The 26944-nt window shown below is 39.1% G+C and overlaps 2 protein-coding genes, 1 long non-coding RNA gene and 2 pseudogenes across 6 annotated transcripts; 2 read left to right on the top strand and 3 right to left on the bottom strand.

Annotated features, from left to right (window-relative positions):
- The first annotated feature begins 490 nt into the window (after positions 1-490).
- On the top strand, positions 491-2398 carry LOC133713551 (uncharacterized). Its single transcript, XR_009848081.1, has 4 exons — positions 491-641; positions 728-798; positions 899-1030; positions 2169-2398. It is a non-coding gene; the product is annotated as an uncharacterized LOC133713551 (long non-coding RNA).
- Positions 2399-4673: 2275 nt separating this feature from the next.
- LOC133713544 (heat shock cognate 70 kDa protein-like) lies at positions 4674-7004 on the bottom strand (annotated as a pseudogene).
- Positions 7005-12656: 5652 nt separating this feature from the next.
- LOC133714460 (heat shock cognate 70 kDa protein-like) overlaps positions 12657-26944 on the bottom strand; it is a 76626-nt pseudogene continuing 62338 nt past the window's right edge.
- LOC133716872 (uncharacterized) lies at positions 18786-19867 on the top strand. The gene is made up of 2 exons (XM_062143517.1): positions 18786-18815; positions 19148-19867. Exons 1-2 carry the CDS (start codon positions 18786-18788, stop codon positions 19865-19867), a joined length of 750 nt encoding a protein of 249 aa, XP_061999501.1.
- Positions 22143-26434, bottom strand: LOC133714459 (heat shock cognate 70 kDa protein-like). Of its 4 annotated transcripts, none has more exons than XM_062140584.1 (3): positions 24995-26434; positions 23936-24173; positions 22143-23686 (listed from the first exon to the last, which is right to left on the bottom strand). In XM_062140584.1, the coding sequence occupies exons 2-3, from the start codon at positions 24150-24152 to the stop codon at positions 22323-22325; spliced, it is 1581 nt and encodes a 526-aa protein (XP_061996568.1). In that variant the 5' UTR covers positions 24153-24173; positions 24995-26434; the 3' UTR covers positions 22143-22322. The 4 variants fall into 4 exon arrangements, with proteins under 4 accessions (XP_061996568.1, XP_061996571.1, XP_061996569.1 ...); XM_062140587.1 differs by lacking the exon at positions 24995-26434 and adding an exon at positions 24464-24669 and having other exon boundaries at positions 23936-24158; XM_062140585.1 differs by lacking the exon at positions 24995-26434 and adding an exon at positions 24464-24594.

Here is a 26944-nt window from a genome sequence, read left to right as displayed (position 1 = left end):
TAGAAAATTTATGCAGAAAAACATCTGCATTTTCTTCTGTATTTAGTATTAATATGTGTGTGTGTGTGTGTATTATGTAGATCTGCAAGATGTCGAATCCTGTGTTATCTGTTTCTTTTATATTGTCTATGGTATATGCTTGGTATATTCTATGTTCTGTTCAGGAATATCTATAAGAATATGCTTTCTTTTTCTAAACCTTTTATATCTATGTTCTTTTATTCCAAATGCTGATCATGAATCATATCTGCAAATGCTGATCATGACTAACAAAGATAAGTGCATGTTGTAAATGTTGTCTAAGATTTTCAAGCAGTATCCAAAATGAAAACATGGATTAAGCTTCATCAAAGAATTTTTTCCATTGTTCCAATGCATAACCGAAAGTACTCATCATTTTATGTTTTACAGATACCCCCACAGTCCCCAATTGGTTGAAATTAATGCACGTTCTCTATTCAGCAAATGGTTCTCCCTGAAAGTGGCAAGTTGAATATGTCTGCTTTTTGTAAAGTAAAGTTGGATTTAGAACATGCGGTTGTACCAATGTTGAATATTTCTTCTCAATCTAGGGTTGCAAAGCTTTCCAAAAAATTCAAGAGAGGTAGAGGAGGAAACCAATCTGGTATTTATTTTGATCGGTGAGATATAATGTTACTGTGATTTTTGATTTTATGCTCATTTTTCTTCCACCTGGCTTGGTTATAAATGTATGGCAATGCTGCAGATGAAGTTGAAAGCCTTGCTGCTACCACAAAATCCGCTTTATCGGGTTCTGAACCTTTAGATTCTATTCGGGTACCATGCTCGCTCTACTTCCTTTTGCAGGCTATTTTCTAAGCTTTTTGATCAGATGTAATACAAATGTCTATATTAACATTTTGGATTCATTTCACAGCAGCTCCTTTTCTAAATGGCACCTTCAAATTAACATGCCAGATGGTGAATGCGCTACTAACTCAGCTGGAGAAATCAAAATCAGCACCAAATCTGATAATTTTGACAACATCCAAAATAACTGCTGCTATTGGTAAGACTGCAGTCACTTTCTTACAATGTGAATATTAACTTATACCCTTGCATGCTAAATGAAAAACCTCCTTGAACTTGGTTGCCATTTATCTTTACCAGGAGCGGTAATTTGTTGTTGGGAAAGAATTGATGCACTTCTTTTTCCCTCCCTATAGTATAGATCAGTTTAGTCTATTTTTGGCATCGCACATCAGACTGCAGTCCACTATGGTTCTAAGTAGTAACAGATATGCATGATTTGTTAACAAGGAGTTGATGCATGAAATTCTAGACCCTTCATTCCAGTTTCCAATGTATGTACTGGAATCAAAGTTTTCAGCCTATTTTTATCTTCATTTAGATTGTTGTTGGTGTTCTATATGTTTGTTCCCTATGTTTGCTGGAACAATGCCATCCTCTTTGCTCCTTCCCCATTGATTATACTTCATAGCTATTTGAAAGGAAACAAACAGAAACACTATGAGCTGGTCTGAGCATATGAATCGTGAAGGTCTTTGTAATCATGAGATGTTTGCTGCTATATCATTCTTATAAACAAATTTCCATATTATATTTTTTGATGAACCTAGCTCAGTTAAAATACTTTGTGGCTGCAAATACATCAAGCAGACACATCATATAGTGAATTATTACAGTAGCCTTAAAATGCCTGCTATTTCTAGACCCTTTTTCTTTCAGCTTTTAGTGACCACATTTAAATCATCCCCCTGCTAAGCATTTACGGAAAACACAGAATACCAATTATTGTAGCGTCGTTTTCATGAGTCCACAGCCACAGCCACAGCCACAGAACCCCAATCTCAAAAAGTTACATGGATGTTACAGCCTTGCTTTCAACATATTGAATTCACTTTCAGTTTTAGTACCCTGCGTTCTCTATCTTTCTTCACCATAACTTGCTCATCCTCTTTTTTAGTTTCACTTATGTTCATGAACACCTTTGTGTTTTGATTAGGAGAAACCTAGACTGCAACTAAATGAGTTGTGATTAACTACAGTGGTCAGAATCCTTGATTTGATTCATAACTTGCTGTTAGAAATACATGAATTAGGTTATAACCTGTTGATTGATCACCTAGCCTCATCTTCCTCTACTTACGTTTTATATGTTGCTATTCTTGATTCAAATATATCAGTGGCAGCCCATCACATCTAAGGACAAACGAACTGCTGACCAACACAGCCGTCAACAATAGACGAAGCAGCTAATGACACATCTGAAGACATCATGTAGAATAATTGGTCCAGACTAAAAATGTAGGCCATTTCGCATGGTGGTAACCGCTTTTGTATCTGTATATAACATACAGCTGTAGTTAGATACCAATTTTTCGAGAAATGTAAATGCACGAGCTTGGTTAAAATACCTGCTTCTACTCGAGAATATCCAATTTTGAACTATGTGAGTATAAAGTCTGGTTAGAACACCAGCTTTGTTAATTTGTGTTTATGTTTTTAAGCTTATGGTTATCACTCCATTATGTATGAAATTCAGTAAAAAAAAAAAAAACAAACAAACCGCAGCATCGCGCGGGCGAACTACCTAGTAACATACTATAGGGCACATCTTCCATCGCTTTGTGGATTGAACAATGTGTGTGGAGAAACTTGAAGGGGGGAACTACAAGTCTGTAACTTGCTTAGAAAAAAGGGGGGCCGTGACCACTTACCCGTTTTTAGGCTAAGAATTGCCCACTTACTCCACTAAGAGTTTTTTAACCTCATTTACCCAATCTAACAACTATTGACAATTTTGTCTCTCTCTCTCTCTCTCACTCACTCACTCACACACACACACACACACACACACACACACACACACACATCTGCTTCCTCACCCAGACCACCGTCGTCAAGCCCTAGGCCTCGTAGCTTCCATCACCGCCGGCTACCAATGGGAATTTCTCGGCCATCACCGCCGCACTCCATCGTCAAGCCTATGCCTCCATCGTCGCCGTCGTCATGCTCGTCTGCTGCAACAAGCTTGGCGACTTCTCGATCTCGTAATTGGATTCGACGACTCGTTGGGGTCGTAGACGGAGAGGAAGGAGAGTCCGGAGATGGCGTCGAGGAGGTAGGATTCGGATCGGGCCTGGACTGAGCAGAGGGCCTGGGCGGCGAGGTTGAAGTTGTTGGTGGTGTCGGCGTCGAACCAGAGGACTGGGACTTGTGGCAGAGGTCGAGGAAGAGGGCGATGCGGCCCTGGCAGTGGTCGGCGACGAGGAAGAGGTGGCAGTTGGAAGGATTGGTTGAGAAAAAGTCCCGGTCGGGGGGGGGGGGGGGGGGGTTGCTGAAGCTTGCTCCGATTTGGTGCCCAGAGCAAATTCTGGGTGGTTTTTTTTTTTTTTTTGAGAATGAGATAGTCTTCTTCTGTTTCTATCTCTTTGAAGTGTTCCAAGATGGAGGTGTTGGCAACAATTGATGGAGGTGTCGGTCTGTTTTCACGGCCTCCGTGAAAACCCGAAACAAAACAAATAAAAAAATTACTGGGGGGCAATAAAATGTTTATTAAGGCAATAATAAGATTACTGGGGGGCAATAATAAAATTATTTATTTGGATAAACCTCCGAAAGGTTTCAAAATTCAAAACATCTTCATTTTTCACTAATTATTGATCCCCAATAAACTTGTTATTGAGGAGCAATAATATGTTTATTGGGGGGCAATAATATGATTACTGAGTATTATTGGGGGGTAATAAAAGCAGATGCCGGAATCCGGTCACCGGTCCCGGTAGCCGGATTCGGGATTCCGGTCACCGGTCGCCGGATTCCGGTCACCAGACGCAGAATTCCGGTCACGATCGCCGGAGTCCCGTCACCGGAGTCCGCAACCGGCCACTGGTCACCGGAGTCCGGCAAGGTCTCCTATCACTTCTCTCTCTAAGTGACAAAAAAGGAGAGGGCAAAATTATCCCAAAAATAAATAAAAAAGAATAAAAAAATACTTAATTGGGTAATAGAGAAATAATCTCTTGATGACCTTTTTGGGCTCAAGTTTTGGGCTGGGGTTATGCCCTAGTCCATTAAAATGTTTTATTTTATATTTTAATGTTTTTAGTTACTAGTATATTTCCTTGTTTTGGAATCCTAGGTTTGTATTACTCTCTAATTTTGTTAGGGAACTACGCACTTTCGTGCCTCTAGCAACTCCTCTTGAGTAGTTACGACGGAGGATTCTCGAGACAAGGGCTTGGGAAGCTTTTGGTTCCCGGGTCTCCTTGCCTAGTACTTGACTTTGAGTCTTTTACTACTTGCTTCTTAGTTCTCTCTAGTTGTACACCAATTGAGGTCTCTAGGCGAATAGGTTACTTTTCAAAAGAGAGGTTTTGTAGTGAGGATTTGATCTCCTGTATGTAGGCTCAATAAGTGAGCGCATGTGTTAACAGTGAGGGTCACCTGTCCTTTGCCTGGTAGCTTATACCCTGTATGATTTTGGTGTAAGACAGCATTCGATGTACGTGCCTTCTGGCCATGGATATATGAATGAAAGTATCTCCTTTTCTCAAAAAAAAATCTCTTAGAGTGTTTGAGTAAGTAGGCAATCTCTTAGAGTGTTTGGGTAAGTAGGCAATTTTTAAGCTAAAATTAGATAAATGATCATTTCCCCTTGAAAAAACTCAAAGAAGTAATAATAAAAAGTTCAGAATTGACAAAAACATAACACTACAAAAACACATGGCATGCTAGCTCCTTGCAAATATCAAAATATGATAAGTAAACCCTGTTACGCACTTACACCAGAGTCTCGATTCCTTGTTTTTTGTCACAACCACTGATGATCGTAATCTCCTTCTTCTGGCCGGTGGACTTGTCCTTAGCAGATACCTTTAGGATACCATTAGCATCTATCTCAAAACAAACATCGAATTTTGGAACACCCAGGGGAGCTGGAGGAATGCCCTCAAGCACGAACTGGCCCAGAAAGTTATTATTTATGGTTGTTTCACTCTCACCCTCATAAATGGGGAACTCGACTTCAGATTGATTATGGCAGCTAGTAGTTATACTTGTGTTCTTTTTTATGGGAATTTTGCTGTTCTTTGGGATGACGACTGTCATGAATCTGTTGCAATGTTCTTCTGTAGTGTCCACCCCGAGTGAGAGTGGGGTGACATCCAAGAGAGTAAAGTCTTGAAGCTTTCCATTTCCATGGCCATTCAAGACTGCAGCTTGAACAGCTGCACCATATGCAATAGCCTCATCAGGATGAATACTCTTGCACAGTTCATTTCCCTTAAACACATTCTGTAATAGTTGTTGCACCTTAGGAATTCTTGAAGAACCTCCGGCAAGAACAATATCATCCACACTGTCCGTGTCCATTTTAGCATCCTCCAAACACTTTTGCACAGGCTCCATACATTTGGTGAAGAAATCCATGTTGAGTTGTTCAAATTTGGAACGGGTGAATGTCACATAGAAATCGATACCCTGATGCAAACATTCGATTTCAATGTCAGTTGTAGTTGTAAATGAAAGCCTGCCTCCTCTTTGCCTTTTCACATGCATTTCGTAACCTCCTAAGAGTTCTGATGTTTCCACTGACATCCAACTTGTGCTTCCTCTTAAATTCCTCAACACAGTAATTCACCATTTTGGTATCGAAGTCCTCACCTCCAAGATGAGTATCCCCAGCAGTGGCTTCCACTTCAAAGACACCATCACCTATTGTAAGAAGTGACACATCCAAAGTACCCCCACCCAAATCAAATATGAGTACATTTCTCTTGCTATACCAACCAGCCTTCCTGTCAAGGCCATAAGCAATGGCTGCTGCAGTTGGTTCATTGATGATACGCATCACATTTAGGCCTGCAGAAATACCAGCTTTTTTTGTAGCCTCACGCTGTGAATTATTGAAGTAAGCAGGGACTGTGATCACTGCATTCTTCACAGTTGATCCAAGATAGGCTTCAGCAATCTCCCGCATTTTTGCAAGAACCATGGATGAGACCTCTTCAACAGCACACTGTTTCTCTTTGCCTTCATGCATAACCAAAATCATAGGCTTATCATCAGGACCTTCAACCAACTTGAATGGCCAGAGGTTCTTGTCACTTTGTACAGACGTATCACTGAATTTCCTGCCAATTAACCGCTTTGCATCTGCAAATTGATTCAAATCAATTTTCTTTTGAAAGATGCAGCATTTGTTGCAATTCAGATGGCATTCTTTATAATATGAGGATACATGTTTTCAACCCTTAATTGAGTCATTCTTTACAAGGGTACATATCAAAAGTTCAAAACTAAGAAGTTTTTAACTCCTTTAAAAGTAAAATGGTAAAGAAAGTTAAAGAAAACATCGCGGAAATGTATATTGAATATGGGGAAGAAGAAGCCTTACCAAAGATGGAGTTTTCGGGGTTTCTCACGAGCTGATTAAACGCTGCTTCTCCTACCAGAAGCTCAGTACCAGTGAAGGCAACACATGACGGCGTGGTCCTGTTGCCCTGATCGTTGACTATGATATCAACATTATTGTTATCATGCTTCCAAACTCCCACACATGAGTACTTTGTGCCGAGATCAATTCCAATTGCATGACCTTCTATTCCAGCCATTCTCACCTAAAAAACTCAAAACTAATATAAACACACTGACGATCAGAATACTTGTGAGTTAACGGTACATCAATGCTTTAAACCAAACCCGAAAACAAAAACACACACAAGTTCATCCTGGTTATCTCTAATCACCGGTAGCAAGTACAAACCCAGACCAGTTTCTAGGGGTTTTGGCAAAATTTGAGGATGAAAGCAGAAAATACAAAATCACATATGAAAGTACATAGATACCAACCAATCGCGTATGGAGGTGGTCAGAGGTGGCGGCGACTGTGGAGATTAAGCGTCGATGAGTTTGTTCACAGCTTTTTTATTTTTTATTTTTTCTTTCTTTCTCTGGACAGAGCGATGGAAAGTTTCTCAAAGTTAGAGAGAGTGAACAGAAAAAGAGATGCTCATGGCGACTAACTTTCCCTTACTAACGAAGCAATGTCGTTTTTGGTAGTCAACTAATTACTTAAGGCGCTAAAACTTCCCGCCCATGAAAAAAAAAAAAAAGAGCGTGGATTTGTCGAATTCGAGGCCCAAAAACCCCCACTGCTAATTGGAGACGTCAAGGTATTTTCCTGTAGAACTCTTGGCCTTAAAACACCTCTTAAGTAAGCAACCTTAACAAAAAAAACAAAGAAAGAAAGACACAAGTAGTACCAATTGAGAGAAACAGAGAAAAATAAGTGGGATTAAGGTTTGAATAAGAGAAGAGAAAGAAGTTAGGTTAGAAATAAGAGAAACTAGTAATGGTACCCGCGCTTTGCTGCGGGGTTTGTTGTTGCAAATAATTTACAATAAAAGACAAAGTTTCATGTCCCTAAAATTGTTTCGAGTTTACAAAGCACTGAAGATCAGTCATATATAATGCAAGATTTGAGTTTCTCTTTCTGGCTTTTGAGATATCTCAACCGTCCTTCAATACGCTCCTGATCAAGCAGAGTTTTAGTTATTAAATTCCAATTACAGATCTAATAATTTTTGTTGAAGAGAAATAATATAAGATTCTTGAAAGCAAACAAATAATTCTGTCAAGTAATAAAGAAATTGAACTTTGTGAGATCACCCAACCTTACCCATTTAATTATTAAACATCTAGAATGCAGATAATTTCTTTCTTATATCTAAATCTTGGGCATAAAGGTTATCACTATTTGTTGCTGTTGAAGGAATAATTTGAAATCAATTCCCATTAAAAGTAAACAACTTCGGTCCAAAATCATAACATTATGCTGTTCTTGTTTCCTATGATCACAATTTACATTAATTACTAAGCAATTGTATGTCTAGTTATCACTAAACACTATGAATATACTCATTCATTTCAGTTCTAGAGGCAAGGAAGTTGAAACCTTTAATCAAAAACGAAACTTTGATGAATTCCCAAGTGCTGTGAAATCCAAATTACAGTTCTTTCAGTTTCTGAGCAGCCAAACAGATCAATAGAACAAAAGCACATACCTTGAGATGTAAATAAAGAAAGGGAAAAATGGGTATTTACCTCAGAGGGGGAGTCTTTAGCTTGGGGAGACTGCCATTGCCTGCAAAAACAAAAATATGAAAACCCTTTCAATGACATATCGAAATCAATAAAATCTCAATCTTGATCAAAATCAAAATCAAAATCAACTGTGGTCAAAATTTTGATGCTTTATTGATAAGTTTGAACCAAATACCCAAAATTGACCGAAAAATTTATATAATGAAGTTAGCTGATACCTTTAAAGATTGAAACTTTGAATGTGAAACAGAAATTCCCAAATTGGGAACAGACTGAAATCGACCAAGACATCCCTTCCTCCTCTCTAGACTTTCCCTCAGCAAATCATCTTCTTCTGATTGGCAGAGAAAAGTCCCCTCCCTATCTGTCTCTCACTCTGTGGAAGTCCAGCAAAAGCTCTTAGAGATTGAATCCAATTACAAAATTCGAATCCAGACCCTATCCCTATCCCTAACCCAATCAATCTCGGTCTCTCTCAAACTCTCACCTAATTTTAAACTATCTATCCAACCAAAGCTATTTCCTCTCCATTTCAATTTTCTACCACCCAAAGTTGCATGCACCGAAATTGAAAACCCAATCAATCGTACCCAAACCATTCGATCAAATAAGAAGCTTACCTGGAGCTTAATCTCTCATATATCTCTGATTGCTCAATCGGATCCTCTGATCTGATCAAGTGAGCTCAATTTCACAAAATCGAAAGTTTGAAAGTTTCCCAAAATGAATAGTGAAGAAGGCTTTCGAACGATACTTGAGATCGGTCCAATCGATCATCGAGGTCTCAGACTCCGGTGTTTTCTACTGCGTTAAGACGGAGATACCAGCAATCGAACTTCTCGTTAAGCAGCCCATAATTGAGCAAAAATAGGTTATTGAAGAAACGCATAGAAGATTACAGAATGATGGCAGCCCGTAATTTTTTTTAAAAAAAAAAAAAACAATAAGGGCAAAAGCGTAATTTACTTCGGGCTCGAATGAACAGTGGTGTTTGGCCCCAATTTTGCTGCAGCTGGTCAACAGTCTCTTTTCTTGCGCAGGCGTGCCAGCACCATTCGGGTGCGGTCGTCGGGGGTGTTCCTTGACCTGACTTCTATCAAGCGATTGTAGACGAGGAGAGCACCAACCTCGTCGTGGTATTCTTTGTGCCTCGTGGTGAGGACTTTGCTGAAGTTTTTTCTTGTTAACACAATCGATACTCAATATTGTAGATCGAGCAGAGCGACATCACCGGGAACTGTTGAGATCTTGCTAAAGCGTGACTTTAGCTTGGCTGGGTTGCTAGGGCGTTACCCTTGCTTGGCTGGTTCTGTAACCGTTGTGGTCGCGGCACTACCGTCGGCTCCCGAGGAGACTAGGACCGAAGCACGTTGACAGAGGGTTTGGTGGCACTGAAAGTCGGCTTCTGAGAAGACTAGGACTAGGAGTGTGATCACCGGTAAGAGAAAGAGAAAGAGAGGGAGAGGAGTTGCTCTTAGAGAGGTTTGCTCTAGAGAGAACTTAGATCATCTTAGAGATGTTGTTGTTGTATGTGAATGGGTTTGTGTCGGTGTTTGGTCGTGGTACTACAATCGGCTCTCGAGGAGACTAGGACCGAAGTACGTTGACAGAGGGTTTGGTGGCACTGAAAGTCGGCTTCTGAGAAGACTAGGACTAGGAGTGTGATCACCGCTAAGAGAAAGAGAAGGAGAGGAGTAGCTCTTAGAGAGGTTTGCTCTAGAGAGAACTTAGATCATCTTAGAGATGTTGTTGTTGTATGTGAATGGGTGTTTTAGAATGAGAGGAGAAGGTGTTTATATAGGGAAGAAAAAGAAGAGTGAAATGATGAGTGGAAGAAAAATAATGAAAGTGGAGTATGAAAGTGATTTGTAAAATATGGAAAAGATAGAGGGGTAAAGCTATGGTATGTTAACATTTCTCATACATCAACTATTTTTACCACTTTAAGGACTCATGTTACCACTTTGAGGACTAATATTACTATTTTGAGGACTCATATGGTAAACTAAGAAAATTTACCACTTTAAGGACTTATGTTACCACTTTGAGGACTAATATTACTATTTTGAGGACTCATTTTACCACTTTTAAGGCAATTGTATGCATGTCATACGTTAACACATTGTAGAATTTTCCAAGATAGAGAAATGATGAAATGAAAGCAAGGCATGAAGGTGCAAAAACATGGAAGTGATGATGATCTATTAAAGAGATTGTAGTAGGAAAATATATCTAAGGAAAAAAAGAAAAGCATCTAGCTTTCTTCATGTGGGTAGGAAACATGAACATGTGAATATTGAGCTGGTTTTAGGTCAGTTTCTGCCCCTTTATTCCTTCAATTATTTCTCCAACAAGCCTTCAGAATGAGCCTTCGACTTCTTCATAAAAAATGTTCCACTATGAGTGTAGATCATCCTGACAAATTTTCAGAGCTTTATTCCATGCGGTTGGGCTGGAAATGCTGCTGGACCTCTTACAGGTCCAGTTTTCCAGTTTTGCTTCTGTAGAAAATTGGACTGATTGTTTGAAGGCCTTCCACTCAAATCTAGCTCTGGCACTCTTCATAAGAAATGATCCCTGGGCTTTCTAGAATTAATCTGGAAAGTTTTAGCTCATTTAGATTTCGTTTGGTTAGTCTGCCGCCCCTCCTTCCTTGTTTAGCTCGGTTTCTCCTAGCCGAAGTAGGAAAATGTGCTAAAGTTAACTTTTCATGCTTCCATGCTTCCATAGTAGGCTTTATTTAGCCTCTAAATATATATTTCGAGCTTGTCGAAAATATATAGCTTGAGCCACTGACATTGGCTCAATTTCTCCAACACATGCCTTGTCAGGCCAAAATGTTCATTTTGGGTCCAAACAAGTGGCACTCGAATGAACAGTACGACTCCAGTGAACAGTCCACGCCCTTTAGATTATAGATAATTAGCCAGAGAAACGAGGATACATGAAGAGACAATAATTTATGGGATTAGGTTAGAAAGAGGACGATTAGATAAAGAGAAGACATGAAGAGACAGATGATAGAGATTTTGGGGCACGACATTGTTTGAATGAAAAACCTAGGCTTAAGATTGAAGAGACTAGGGCTGGGCTCGAATCGGTTTCGTCCAATCATCAGCCGGAATTGACACCGAACCAACGTAACAAATTCTCTGCAACTTCGAAGAGAATGGCCAGGTTTTTTTATTTTGTTAGTAATATGATGTATGCAACACTATTGTGATAGCATAAGCTTGTGACAATTTTACACACTTAAAAGTTGTCACCAAGCAAAAAACAACATGATATATATTTTAGTTCAAGTTATTTACTAATATTTCAGAAACGAGAGTCGAAACCCAACCACTAATTTTACACTTCGGTTTAATTCGAACCGAAGTATTTTTTTTTGCTGCTAAGAACCGCATCAAACAGTCAATTTTGGTCCCGTTTGGGCCGGTTCCTTAATTCCTCGGGTCCAAGAGTCCAGCCTACCTACAAATTGCAAGACTAACTAAACTTTACAGGAACTCGAACAATTACCCTAATTAACTACCATATATTTGATTCATAAGTAATTCCAACTATAATAATTATATTAATTTATCAACAATTCTTGTGGAGCTGTAGAACCATGTGGAGATCGATAGAATATGAGTAGTGACTCAACGATTTAAAACAACACAATTGACGAACAGAGACTTAAAGAGCCAATCTATTGGGGGAGGATAAAACGTTCAGTGTATAGTGTATAGAAACTTAAAGGACTGATCTATTGTGGGTTCATCTCAATGTATATTCATTAATACCAAATCACCAAACCATAAGGCATGCTCATCTAAGGGACAGTTTTTAAGGGACTGTGAGGGACAAGTGAATCTGACGGCTGAAAATAAATGCATAATTTTAAGTTGTTATAATTTCTGCTTTTATATTTAATACATGTGGTTGAGATGCATTTGTCTCTCACAGTCTCTTAAAACTGTTCCTTAGGTGAGCAATCCTTACCAAACCAATAGAAAACCACAAATTTGTTTTGTTAATAGTACAAACCGTTCATACCTTGTCCCTGAAACACCTCTTTAGCTACCTTACCTACTTAAAAGACCAAAAAAACTGAAACATGCCTTTCCAACTTACCCTTCTTCATTGATAGAATCAAGCAAGAATAAATACAAGATTTCAAGGAAAACACAGAATTGTTTGGGTTTCAGGATCGTATTCCTCAAATCCCTTAAATGACCTGATAAAAAATGAAAAAAATAAATAAAGATGTTAATTAGTTATCTGCATGTGTAGTTGAACTATATTTTTACTAAGTATTGGAGAAACAGAAAATTAGAAAACTAACATGTTTCGGACTTGTCAAGAGTGTGTCACAGTGAAGATCATAATTAAAAAGAGAAGATGAGATTTTGAACCACATTTTAAGTTTTCATCTGTCTTGCCCTTGGTTGAATATAACTTCTGTTTATATTAACAGAATGATCAGTGTTGTAGAATGGCCTATCTAGATGCCAGACATGTTTACGTATGAAAAAGCATTCTGGTAGAAAAACAAATGCATTCAGCAGCACGAATTGACATCAACGTTAATCAGAAACATTATGACCATAAACCAAGAAAAATACAGAGTTTTCACACTGGTTTTAGTCTTGACCTTCTATTTCAAGCATGGGATAACTAATATTGATTATTACATAACCCTCTCAATTCCATCTGAGTTTCTGTCATTTGAAAAGGTAATCCCTTTCTTTTGGCTTGTCAACATGTCCTCAGCAGATACATTCAGAATGCCACTAGCATCAATGTCAAAGCAGATGTTGAACTTAGGAACACCCTTGGGAGCTGGAGGAATATCTTGGAGCCTAAAGTCACCCAGAAAGTAATTATTCACAGTTGTTATACTCTCACCCTCATAAACAGCAAACTTTACAACAGCTTGGTTATCATGGCGAGTAGTTACAGTATAGTTCTTTTTTATGGGAATGCTGGAGTTTCTTGGAATCACAACTGTCATGTCACGTTCTCGCCCAGTCTCAACCCCAAGTGAAAAAGGTGTGACATCCAAAAGACTAAAGTCTTGAAGCTTCCCATTTCCATTCCCACTCAAAACTGCAGCTTGAATAGCAGCACCTTGTGCAATAGCTTCATCAGGATTAATGCCTTTGCACAACTCCTTACCCTCAAATACATTTTGCAATAGTTTTTGAACCTTGGGAATTCTAGGGGAGCCACCAACAAGAACAACATCATCAACACTTCCTTTGTCCATTTTAGCATCCTTCAAACATCTCTACAGGCACCATACACCGGTTGAAGAAATCCTTGTTGATTTCTTCAAACTTGGCACGGGTCAAGGTTATGTAGAAATCAGTATTCTGATACAAACAGTCAATTTCAACGTCAGTTGAAGATGAGAATGAAAGTCGCCTCTTTGCCTTCTCACAAGCACTTTTCAGCCTCCCAAGAGCTTTCGGGTTTCCATCAATGTCCAAATTGTGCTTCCTTTTGAAATGCTCAACACAATGCTTCACCATTTGGCTATCAATGTCTTCACCGCCAAGGTGACTGTCTCCAGCTGTGGCATTTACTTGAAAGATACCACCACTAATGGTAAGTAATGACACATCTAAAGTACCACCACCAAAATCAAACATCATCACGGTTCTCTTTCGATACCAACTGGCCTTCTTGTCAAGGCCATAAGCGATGGCTGCAGCAGTTGGTTCATTGATCATGAGCGTCACCTTCAGGCCAGCTGTGATGGCAGCACTTTTGGTAGCATTCCGCTGTGAGTCACTGAAGTAAGCAGGGACTGTGATAACTGCATTTTTAACAGTTGAGCAGAGGTAGGCCTCAGCAATCTCCCGCATCTTTGAGAGGACCATGGATGAGATATCTTCGGCAGAATACTGTTTCTCTTGGCCCATGTGGGTAACCACAATCATAGGCTTATCATCAGGACCTTCAATGACCTTGAATGGCCAGAGCTTCATATCACTTTGAACAGAAGCATCACTGAATCTCCTACCAATTAAACGCTTTGCATCTGAAATTGGTGATAGAAATAGAATCAGAACCCCTCCAAACAACTTAGATTTTGCAAAGGCAACAGGCTAAAACAAAAATCTAAGAAATTGGGTGACAACATTCTTCTTTACTAACAAAATTAACTAAAACCATTTAATGTTTCTGCAGTCTCACCGCTTCTTATATATGTAGAAACATGAACCATAAGAAGAAACACAACATGGAGTCAACCTCATTCAAACATGGGGTACGTAAAGTAAACAAAATGTTTGATGTAGCAGAAAGAAATAAAACAAAGATAATATAAAAAATTAGAACATCAAAACTTGAAACAGACTACGATAAAAATTTGTTCGCAAATTTGGTGGCAACAGTGTTCTTCTAACAATGCTATGTTAGTGTAATCTCACTGCAAAGTAACCTTAAGCTCTAAGCTCCATTTGGTAGTAAAAATATCAGGATAAGCATATTGAGTCAACCTCATTCAGAACATGGGATATTGAAACTTCAGAATTAACATGGGATACTGAAAATGCAATGCTCAGCTAATCAAAGTGACAAACCCCTCTCCTTCTGGATAGAGGGTGGGATTTGTTCCCTACATCGTTTGCCTCCGAGGAGCTAATATCGCTTAATCCCTTATTAATTAAAAAAAAAAGTGACAGGAAAAACAATAGGAAGAGAGAGAATGAAATGAAGAAAGATCACTCAATCACTGCATCAAAGGTTATATACATTTAATCTGAGGAAACGAACATTTTTATAAATGTATATATGGGAAGATAACCTTACCAAAGATGGAGTTTGTAGGGTTTCTGATGATCTGGTTGAGTGCTGCATCACCTGCAAACGTCTCAGTATCAGTGAAGGCAACTTGAGATGGAGTAGTCCTGTTGCCCTGATCATTCACTATGACTTCTACATGATCATACTGCCATACCGCCACACACGAGTACGTTGTCCCTAGATCAATACCAATTGCATGACCTTCTTCTCCTGAAGCCATTCTCAGCTTATAAACTCAGATAAGCGTCGGTGAGTTTGTACACAGCTTTTGATTTTTGCTTTTTTTTCTTTCTTTCTCTGGGCAAACTTGAAGGATGGAAAGAAGCGATGGAAAGTTCCTCAAAGTTAAAGAGAATGAATAGAAGAGAGATGCTCATGGGGATTAGCTTTACCTTTCTAACGAAGCGATGTCGTTTTGGTAGTCAGCTAATTACTTATGGCGCTAAAACTTCCCGCCCGTCAAACAAAAAATAATAATAATAATAATTCACGTCCATCGAATTCAAGACCTAAAAGAAATTTTTGACCAAGTCAAAAGATGTGTCTCCCACTCCGAATAGGATAAATAAAGGTTTCTCACCTATAATTTCGTCTCTAATTGAATATCTCTTGGCCTTGAAACATCTCTTTTGTTAAGAGAGAAAGATACAAGTAGCACCGATTGAGAGAAAACAGAGAAAAATAAGTCGGATTAGGGTTTGAAGAAGAGAAGAGAATGAGATTTGGTTAGAAATAGGGAGAATTAGATCAAAGAAGATTCATGAAGAGACTTATTTCGGGGAACTGCATTTTTCCATTGAAACACCTAGGCTTGAGACTGAAGACACTATATATAGTCTACTAATTGCAAGACTAACTAATTTTATGGGAACTCGAAGAATAATCCCAATTAAATCCCAGATATTTGGTACATAAGTAAATTTCAACTAGGCTTTGATTCGGTTCACGATTGCCTTCAGCGCGAGGAAGTCGTTATTCCCCATGGTGAAATTGGAAATTGATTTGGGGGAAAATTGGGAATGGAAATCCTAACCCTAGGATTGAATATTTAGCGAAACGGGAAAGGCGCGATCTTTGATAGAGAAAACGTTGGGAACATAGAAGGGCATCAAATTTGCAGTCGGTTGAGGTCGCCGGACATGATAGATTGACCGGAAGAAGAATATTGGAGAGAGCGGGAGATGTTACCCATTGGCTTATCGGGCTTCTTTGTATTCTCAAGTCGTCTCCTCGTTTTGTGTTATTTTTTGTTTTATAATTTTCATAGATTTGTTATTTTACCATTTTATCCTTCTTCGATAAAAGGACTTCACCACAACAAATGTGAGCAAAAGCCACACTTGTTTTGCCACAATTATACATGCATCTAAAGTTGAAAGACTGTTCATTGTTGGTCGGAGTGGACTTACGGTTTTGCCCTTTGTTTTATTCTCAATTACAGTTTTGGGACTCACTTAGGTTGTTGTGCGATGCTTTTGCCATTTTCGTTTGTTCACTTTCTTCAATTATAGATCTTTGAAAACGCTCTCTTGCGGAAGGCGATTTCACTCCTTGTACATATACTAAAGGTGGTTGCACTGTTCATCACTATTCATGTAATAGTGAAGTGACGGTTTTGCCCTTGACTTTTGAATGAAATTACAGTTCTGCCATATTTTTTTTTTTTTTTTTTTTACAATGCTGCTGTATTTTTTTTTTTTTTTTTTTTTTTAAGGGAGAACAATTCTGTTTTGCATTTGTAAATTTCTACAAATTATGAAAAAAGTTTATTATTGTTTGCATTTGTCGCTAATCTATTATTAACAACAAAACAAATCATATTCTAAATAGCGCCGATGCTTTTTAGATTGTAAATATTTATCTACTATATATGAAACTTGAAAAAAAAAAAACCTACAGCATGGCTCGGATCAATTTGCTGTCTATTCATGTCACTAATATTTGGTATTCGTGGGTATCAAATAGCTTTGAGTTTTATTAAGGCCCTACTTTCATTTCTTTTATTCATTTAGATTTCTCATAAGGCTTACCTTTTGGACAAAATGCAATAAGAAAAGGGGCCATGACCACTTACCCAATTTCAACCTAAAAATTGCCCACTTACTCCACTAAGAGTTTTTTGCTCCCATTTACCAAATCTAACATCTATTGATAGTTTTGCACTCATTTTAATTAACAAACTACACTCCTCTCAGACTCTCTCTCTCTCTCCAGCTGGACGGCCAGATGCCGAGCGACGACACCTTCAACACCTTCTTCTCCGAGACCGGTGCAGGCAAGCACGTCCCACGTGCCATTTTTTTCGACCTCGAGCCCACCGTCAAAGCTTCTGAACAACCGATCCCGGCCGGAGTTGGCGAAGTCGTTGAACAAACGATCAAAACTTCTAAGATTTGTTCAATTGTTCCTCATCAAACCATGACCTCCAGCGTTCCTCGACCCATACCGCGACAAGTCAGACCTGCATCTCGTCGCCGATCTGTACAGACTACCGGCCACTGGTCGCGCCAATCACTGGTGTCTTTGTGCCTAGAGCAATCGCCGGTGTCTTCGTCCCCGATCGATCCGATCTGGTGCCCAAAGCAATTTTTGGGTGCCCAGAGCACTTTTTTTTTTTGTTGGTATACTGTGAGCTCCGAGAATGGGGAAGGAAAAAAAAGAAAAAAAAAAAGTGAACGTGTACAATTGAACATATAAATTGATCAATTGTGTCTGTAGTGTATTCATTTTGGTTTTGGGAGTTTATGCAATTCACTTTTTGGTCACCAGTCCAGTAGCCGGATTTGGAATTCCAGTAACCCATCGCCGGATTTGGGTCACCGGTTGCCGGAGTCCACGGCCGGCCACTAGTCACCGGAGTCCGGCAAGGTCTCCAATGACTTCTCTCTCTAAGTGACAAAAAAAGAGAGGGCAAAATTGTCCCAAAAATAAATAATAAATAAAAAAAAAAAAAATACTTAATTGGGTATTAGGGAAATGATCTCTTAGAATATTTGAGTAAGTGGGCAATCTTTTAGAGTATTTAGATAAGTGGGGTTAATTAACCCCAAAATTAGGTAAATGATCATTTTCCCATAAGAAAGGGAAAATGGATTTGTTAGTTATATAGTGATTTACTTTTAGCATATATATAAACTGCATGTGCACAATAATGTTAGTAATTTGGAGTGGCATGTACATGTACATACACATATGTGATGTTTGCATAAACATAAAGCCACATTCTTTGTTTCAGAAGATTGAGCAGAATTCCCCCAACAAGATACAGAAGTATTTCATCACTAGTGGAGAAAATTGAAGGTGGTATATTTGCACTGCACAATTATGTTACTATTATTTCATATCACAATTAAGCGATTTATGTGATTTAACAAGCTTGGTATTGACCACAGGTTCAGAAGGAGCAAGCAAGGAGGAAAAATGATAATTAGGGAGAAGCATTTGTTGAATTTGTAGTAGAAGTTGAAGCCAAAGCAGTAGAAGAAACAGAATAGAATAACTGATAATTCATTTCTCAATATATATGAATATATATATTTTTAAAATTTTTTTTATGAATGAAGACACGAACAAAGTGAAAGGTGACTCATAAAAGAGAATATATATTTTAAATTTTTTTTAAAAATTTTTGGACGCTAGAAACTTATTACTTCAAGGCATCAGATGGTCTGTGGGAAACGGAGAAAGCATAAATTTTTGGTCCTTTAATTGGGTTCTACCTTTTCCGCTTTATAATCTTATTCCTGATTGTGACAGACATACTCTAAACTGGTCTCTTACAGTAGCTGATTTTATTGATAATCATTCTTGGAAAGTTCACGATCTTCTTTCTGTTTTGCCTCAGGATATTGTTGACAAAATTTTGGCTATTCCTATTCCTTTGAATAATATTCAAGATGAATTTTTCTGGGGTCCTTCTAGTTCTGGTAAGTTTACTATCAAGAGTGCTACTTGGTTACAGGCTCAGCACTGTCCTGCTCATTCGAAAGCTCCTCTCCTTAATAGAATATGGAAGCTTAGAATCCCTCCAAAAGTCAAAATTTTCTGTTGGATTTTACTTAGAGAAAAGCTTAGAACTAGAGACAAACTCTCTACTTTTAATCCGAATATTCCTCCTGATTGCCCTCTTTGTTTCTCCCAGCTTGAGTCGTTAGATCATATTTTTATGCATTGTCCCTCTGCTTCTTTTGTTTGGAATCTCTCTCAGCTTCCCATTACTCCTACTTTTTGGCAAGATTCTTTTGTGAATTGGATTCAGCATCTTTTTGATAATCCGAATGTAGAGATTTCTACTATTGAACACATTTTATTACTCTCTTGGTCTATTTGGAATAATAGGAACCGATCAGTCTTCCGGCAGCTAGTTCCTTCCCCTTCTCAAACTTGTTATGGGGCTGCTAATTTTGGAACTAGCTACTGGCTGGCTAATCGCTTAGTTCCGAAACAGAAAATTTCCCGATCTTTTCACATCAAATGGAAGCCTCCTGATGATAATCAAGTCAAACTTAATTTTGATGGTTCTGTCAAGCATGGTGTTGCTTCGACTGGTTTTTGTATTCGAGATTCTAACGGTAATCCTATTATTGCGGCTACTCGAAGAATTGGTCATGCTGGAGTTCTAACTGCAGAAGCTACTGCCTTGAGAGATGGTTTGAGCTCCGCTCTTTTGAATCAGCACCTCAGTATTTGGGTGGAAGGTGATTGTAAGCTGCTTATTGACTGCATTCTCAAGAAGACCCCCCCTCCTTGGCGAATCAAGCTTCTCGTTGATGATATTGCTTGTCTGGCAGCCAAGTTTCACTCCATTAGATTTCGACATATCTTTCGTGAAGCCAACTTTGTGGCTGACAAATTGGCTGATTTAGGTTTTCGAAGTTCCACTCCTTTAGTCTGGTTCCATTGTCTCCCCGTTTCTGTGTTTCCAGCGTTCCATTTGGATCAGCTGGGCGGGGGTTGTTGTCGTGGTTTTTCTTTGTAGTTTTTCTTTCCTTGTAGCAAAAAAAAAGAGAATATAATAATAATAATAATAATAATAATAAAGCCACTTACACATGAATGCTGGGGACATTTCTTAATATATGGGGCCCACAGGTCTGAATTTGAAACAAGTCACAAAAGAAAACATGCCTGTCTATTTTTGGTTAAATAAACATGTGTGCCTTGTCTGCTCTGGGTAAGCGGCGAATTGTTAAATGGTCGTAACCTCCTAGTAGCAGGGTGAAACTTAGTGTCGTCGAATTTATTCTCCGACGGCAATATAGTAGGAAAGCTATGCTTATAGTCATTATGCTATGTTGTAATTGTGTTACATATCGAGTTATCTTTCCGTTATGTCATCACTATGTCAAAGCAAATAGAATAGCTAGTAGAACACTCTCTTTTAGTTGGTGCCTAGCTGAATACATTTATTTGATAGAGACTCCTGATATTATTTTAAGACGTTCTCTATATGCTTACTGCAATCAGAGGTTTAGGCTCCATGTCTCCCTTTTGTATTCGACAGTTTCATTAATTGAACCTTAAGAACAGCTGTATTTTATTAAAAAAAAAAAATGCGTGTTTTTTTTTTCATAGATACGGCTCCACAGGGCACTGACCATCTAAAAAGTGGCTGTAACGTGGCTTTAACCCCTAGCAACGATATAGAAACGGTTAATCGTGGGTATAGGGGGTCAAAAGCACTAATAAGTGTGCGTGTCTTTTGCTCAAATTTGTAGTGGTGTGGGGGAAGAGAAAACGTTTAGAGGACTAATCTATTGTGGGTTCATCTCATTGACTCATTGTATATTCATTAATACCAAAGCACCAAACCAATAGAAAGCACAAATTTGTTTTGGTAAATACACACCTTTTATGCCTTTTCCCTAAAACACCTCTTTAGCTACTACCTTACCTACTAAACACCAAAAAACAAAAAACTGAAACATGCCTTTCCAACTTGCCCAGTTGCCCTACTTAATTGATAGAATCAAACATGAACAAAAGCAGAATAAATCCAATATATATTTCAAGGAAAACAAAGAAGTATTGGGGATTTCAAGATCTTATTCCTCAAATCCTTTAAAATGGCATGATAAAAAGTCAAAAATAAGTAAAGATGTTAATTAGTGTAGTTGAACTATTTCTTACTAAATATTGGAGGAAAAAAAATTAGAAAACTAACATGTTTTGGACTTGTGATCATAGTTAAAAAGAGAAGATGAGATTTTGAACCATATTTCAAGTTTTTAACCCTATCTCGGTTGACGATAACTTCTATTTATGTTAACAGAATGATCAGTGTTGTAGAATGGAATATCTAGATGCCAGACAAAGCATTTCTTGTAGAGAAGCAAAAGCCCTGATCATTCACTATGACTTCTACTGTTCTACATGATCTTGCTGCCATACCGCCACACTGGAGTACGTTGTCCCTAGATCAATACCAATTGCATGACCTTCTCCGGATGCCATTCTCAGCTTAAAAACTCAGATCAGAATAAGGAATGTGAATGATGTCAGAGAATGCTTTATCCTTGGGAGAGTTTCTATAGCTGGAGTGGTTACGAGAGGGGGTAAGGAGAAGTCCTAGTTGTGGACTTGTGGTGGTATATATATTAAGTTCAAGGATTAAATCATACTTTTGATGGTGGAGCAATGAATGATATTTTTCTGTATAGATTATTGTGCAGGGAACTTTGGAATGCAATTAGTCTCATGAATATATTTTTGGTGCATTGTCTTTTGCCAAAGCACAAAATTTTCATCATAAATACACAAACCCCAATTGTGAATAATTTGTGATAACTCAACCTTTGCCTTGCAACATCTTTTCAGCTACCATAATTGCTCCACCAAAACTTTTCAAATGAAACGTGGAAGCTAGTGATGTTTAACAATTTTGGACAGTCTCCTACAGAAGAATGCCAAAAGGCCCTACTATTGCAGCAAACAAGTATTGGTAATGCCATTAAGTTGTTCCTTTCCAAAAGCACACCAAACATAGGAAAGGAATGAATTTCCTTTCCCAATCCCTGAATTCCGCAAACCAAACGAGACCTAAGGTTTTTCTTTTCCTTTTTGGAAAGATACGAGCTCCAAACATTTTACATATAAAAAGTGTGAACAATTTGTTGAAGTGAAGAAAAAGGTGGTACAAAACTAAACAGAGACTTGGGCATTTAATAATCGGAAGTTCAGAGCAGAACTAGTAGTCCAGAATGTTAGGAACATAATTGAAAGATACATTGGCTGCTGAATAATGAGAAAATAAATGAACCAAAGAAGTTTAGAACAGAACTAATAGTCCACAATGTTATGAGCATAATTGATAAACATACATTGGCTGCTGAATGATGAGAACATAAATGAAACAAAGAAAATATGCCAGCTAGCTGCAGTTTAGTTTAACTGCATATGCTACTTGACTCTTCAGCAAACCATATTAAGATTTCTTACATCACAGTCTCAATTCCTTCATAAGTTCTTCTCTCACTGTTGAATTTGATCCCTTTCTTTTTTCCGGTGGACAGATCCTTGGCAGAGACACTCAAGATACCATTTGCATCAATATCAAAGCAAACATCAAATTTAGCTTCACCCGCAGGAGCAGGAGGAACGTCCTCAATCCTAAATGCACCTAATAAGTTATTCTCTAAGGTCGTTTTACTCTCACCTTCATAAATGGTAAAGTCAACTTCATCTTGATTGTCAAACATAGTACAAAAACTGTCCTCCTTCATAACTGGTACTTTGGTGTTTCTTGGAATCACAACAGACATGACATGATTTCTGGTTGTCTCCACCCCAAGTGATAGAGGGGTGACATCCAAGAGTGTGAAGTCTTGAAGCTTCCCATGCAAGTTCCCACCTGTCAAGACTGCAGCTTGAACAGCTGCACCATATGCTATTGCCTCATCAGGATTTATGCCCTTGCACAGCTCCTTCCCTTTGAACACGTTCTGTAGCAGTTGTTGCACCTTGGGAATTCTAGAAGAGCCACCAGCAAGAACGACATCATGCACACTACCTACGTCCATTTTGGCATCCTCCAAACACTTCTCCACTGGCTCCATACACTTACTGAAGAAATCAAGGTTCAGCTGTTCAAATTTGGCACGAGTAAAAGTCACACAGAAATCAATACCTTGATGCAAACATTCAATTTCAATGTCAGTTGTAGTTGTAAAGGAAAGTCTCCTCTTTGCCATTTCACATGCATTTCTTAACCTCCTAAGAGTTCTGATGTTTCCACTGACATCCAAATTGTGCTTCCTCTTAAATTCCTTAACACAGTAATTCACCATTTTGGTATCGAAGTCCTCACCTCCAAGATGAGTATCTCCAGCAGTGGCTTTCACTTCAAAGACACCATCACCTATTGTAAGTAGTGACACATCCAAAGTACCCCCACCCAAATCAAATATGAGTACATTTCTCTTGCTATACCAACCAGCCTTCTTGTCCAGGCCATAAGCAATGGCTGCTGCAGTTGGTTCATTGATGATACGCATAACATTTAGGCCTGCAGTAATACCAGCTTTTTTTGTAGCCTCGCGCTGTGAATTATTGAAGTAAGCAGGGACTGTGATCACTGCATTCTTCACAGTTGATCCAAGATAGGCTTCAGCTATCTCCCGCATTTTTGCAAGAACCATGGATGAGATCTCTTCAGCAGCACACTGTTTCTCTTTGCCTTCGTGCTTAGCCAAAATAATAGGCTTATTATCAGGACCTTCAACCACCTTGAATGGCCAGAGCTTCTTGTCACTTTGAACAGACGTATCACTGAATTTCCTGCCAATTAACCGCTTTGCATCTGCAAATTGTTTCAAATCAATTATCTTTTGAAAGATGCAGCATTTGCTGCAATTCAGATGGCATTCTATAATATCAGGAATTCTTAATTGAGTCATTCTTTACAAGGGTACATATCAAAAGTTCAAAACTAAGAAGAAGTTTTCAACTCCTTTAAAAGCAAAACAGTAAAGAAAGTTAAAGAAAACATCGCGGAAATGTATACTGATTAAATAGTTATGATATGAATACGGGGAAGAAGAAGCCTTACCAAAGATGGAGTTTTCGGGGTTTCTCATGATCTGATTAAACGCTGCTTCTCCTACCAGAAGCTCAGTATCAGTGAAGGCAACACATGACGGCGTGGTCCTGTTGCCCTGATCGTTCACTATGATTTCCACATTATTGTTATCATGCTTCCAAACTCCCACACATGAGTACTTTGTGCCGAGATCAATTCCGATTGCATGACCTTCTATTCCAGCCATTCTCACCTAAAAAACTCAAAACTAAAATAAACACACTTACGATCAAAATGCTTGCGAGTTGGGCAAGTCAAAGATTTAATGCAACCATTTATGCTTTCCTATGACCTAATTATGCAGGGAAGTTCAAACAACTTATTTCTGGTTAAAGGTCCATCAACGCTTTGAACCAAACCCGAAAAGAAAACACACACAAGTTATCTCGAATCACCAGTAACAAATACGTTTCCCAGACCCGTTCTTGGGGTTTTGGCAAAATTTGAGGATGAAAGCAGAAAATACAAAATCACATATGAAAGTACATAGATACCAACCAATCTCGTATGGAGGTGGTCAGAGGTGGCGGCGACTGTGGAGATTAAGCGTTGGCGAGTTTGTACACAGCTTTTTGATTTTTGATCTTTGATCTTTTTCTTTCTATTTCTCTGGATAGAGTTAAGGATGGACAGTTTCGCGGAGTTAAAGATTCTGTTAAAGGATGAAAAGTTTCTCAAAGTTTCATGGGCGGAAAGTTTCTCAAAGTTAAAAAGAGAGTGAACAGAAAAAGAGGTGCTCGTGGCGATTAGCTTTTCCTTACTAACGAAGCAATGTCGTTTTTGGTAGTCAACTGATTACTTATGGCGCCAAAACTTCCCGCCCATGAAAATATTTTTTTTAGCAAATTACCAAAATTTACGAAACCATCTCTATTTTTTCCATGCGCAGAGCCCAAGGCGCCTATTGATAGGCCGGAAGGCCCAAGCAGACAATTAGAGCACATGCGGCTATTCTTTTTATTTTTATATTAGGTGAGAATTGACGAAAATATCCTAACTAGCTAATATCTAAGATGAAGATTTACATACCAGAGAGTGAGTTGACGTGAGATAGAGATAGAGATAGAGACCAACATCCAGATCCAGTGAAAGGAGAGGTGTTCACGAGAATTGGCATTGCATTGCGAGACAGGTTTGCCTTCGGCATTGCCGCTGCGGCTGAGCATTGAAATCGTTTTTTTTTTTTTTTTGAACGGTGTTTGATCGAGATGAGTCAGCGAGACTGGGAGGCCGACACCGAGTTATTGGGATTCCGATACCGACAGCCATGCTGATTCCGAGACCGAGATGGTGAGCTTGTTCGATGCTCTAGGTGAGACGAGTTCATGAGACCGAGACCGAGAGTTGGAGACTCGGCGACTAACATCGATTCAACATTTAGGATTTGGAGGTGCCCAATTTGGTTCTCCGAAAGTTTATCAGAAACTTCGGTGCCTACAATTGTGTTTCCCCACTAGGCCTGCGATGGGTACTACCGAACAGAGAAACAAGGCTGCATATGAGATTCGTTAGTGGGTGAAGGCGGTTGTCGGTGCTTGGTGAGGGCAGACAAGTCGTCGTTGCTGGGTGTATTGAGCAATATCGTCATCCTTTTATTGTGTGTTTTTTTTTGGATCGGTACTTGTCGAGATTGCATTTGGCTTCGATACTCAGTTTAGAGCTCTGCTCCAAAAGGCCAACATTGAGTCTCTGGGTGCCGATATCGAGTTTTGTGCTTTGCTTTCTAAAAGAAGGCAAGTGTTCGTCGCTTCTAGGTGCCGAGACCGAGTTTGGTATTGTTGAGACTGATTTCAGGGCTTGAAGCAAATTTGTGTTTGGGTTCTGGAACTGACACCGAGTGCCATTTTGGGTAGACGCCGACACCGAGAGCGAGAGGTGCCGGGATGAGCGTTGACGATAAAGTGAAGAAATTTCCAGGAGGATCGCCTGAGAGTTGTTCGTCGCGAAACATTGCTGTTTTTGGGTGCTGTGTTTGGACCTTGAACAGAACGGCGTTTTGAAGTTTGAAATTTGGATCTTGGAAGGACAAAACGACGCCTTGAATCTGGATCTTGAGATCTTTAAGTTGAGCTCGAAATAGAGTGGCCATGACAGCAGCAACTCAAGATTTACCAAAGAAACCAGATGAGATTTGGTTTCTCTCTCCTCGAATCTCTCTCATAAACAAACCCAGAATCATGGCTTCTCGAGACCGAAACGTGTGATGATAATGATAATTACTCGAGGAAGAGAGGCTGGGAAAGTGGTGTCTTGTAGTGACGGTGGGTGAGGGAGGCAGATGTTGTGGGTGCCCGGAGAAAGTTTTTGGGTGAAAGCTGTTGCGGCGCGTAGGCTGATTCCGGGCGCTGCTGGACGACGCCGAGGCCAAGCTAGACTCGTTGAAGGATGGTGAGTGCTCTAGTGGTGGAGGTGAGCTAGGTTTCAGTACTAGAGACCAGCCATGGTGGAGAGAAAATCCCAGATCCACTTTCTCTCTCCTCAAAACTCACTGTGAACAGAAGCCCAGAAGCTAAAAAGCTTGATTTTGATGTGAAAGGATGTGAGAATCTAAATATGAGCTTTTTGGTACATTAGCATAGAGTCCACACATCTTCACCAATTTTCTCTCCTTACCAAGATTCACATCTCCTCACTAAAATCCATCTCACTAAAATTCACCTCACTAAGATCCACCTCACTAAAATATCCACCTCACTAAAATTCTATCTTCTCATCAATTTCACAAGATTCAAAGAGGAAACTCAAACGTTAAGAGCTTCATCACTATCAAGTTTGGGTAAAAGTGGGGAGCCATAAATCAAGGCTAGCCATAATTGCTTTATAGCAAATTGTGGTTTGTTCTTGTTACTCCTACTTCTCTTCACTTTGTTCCTCTTTAAACTATGTATATTGATGTTTGTTTAATGATGGGTAGTGAGTAGTTTTGTTGTTGGGGGCTAGGGTTGTGTGCCCTAGTCCAAATCTTGTGTAAAAAATGCT

Source organism: Rosa rugosa, chromosome 6, assembly GCF_958449725.1.
Source record: "Rosa rugosa chromosome 6, drRosRugo1.1, whole genome shotgun sequence".
Lineage (NCBI taxonomy): Eukaryota > Viridiplantae > Streptophyta > Magnoliopsida > Rosales > Rosaceae > Rosa > Rosa rugosa.
The sequence above is the reverse complement of the archived record's forward strand: the minus strand, read 5'-3'. Positions and strand labels throughout refer to the sequence as shown.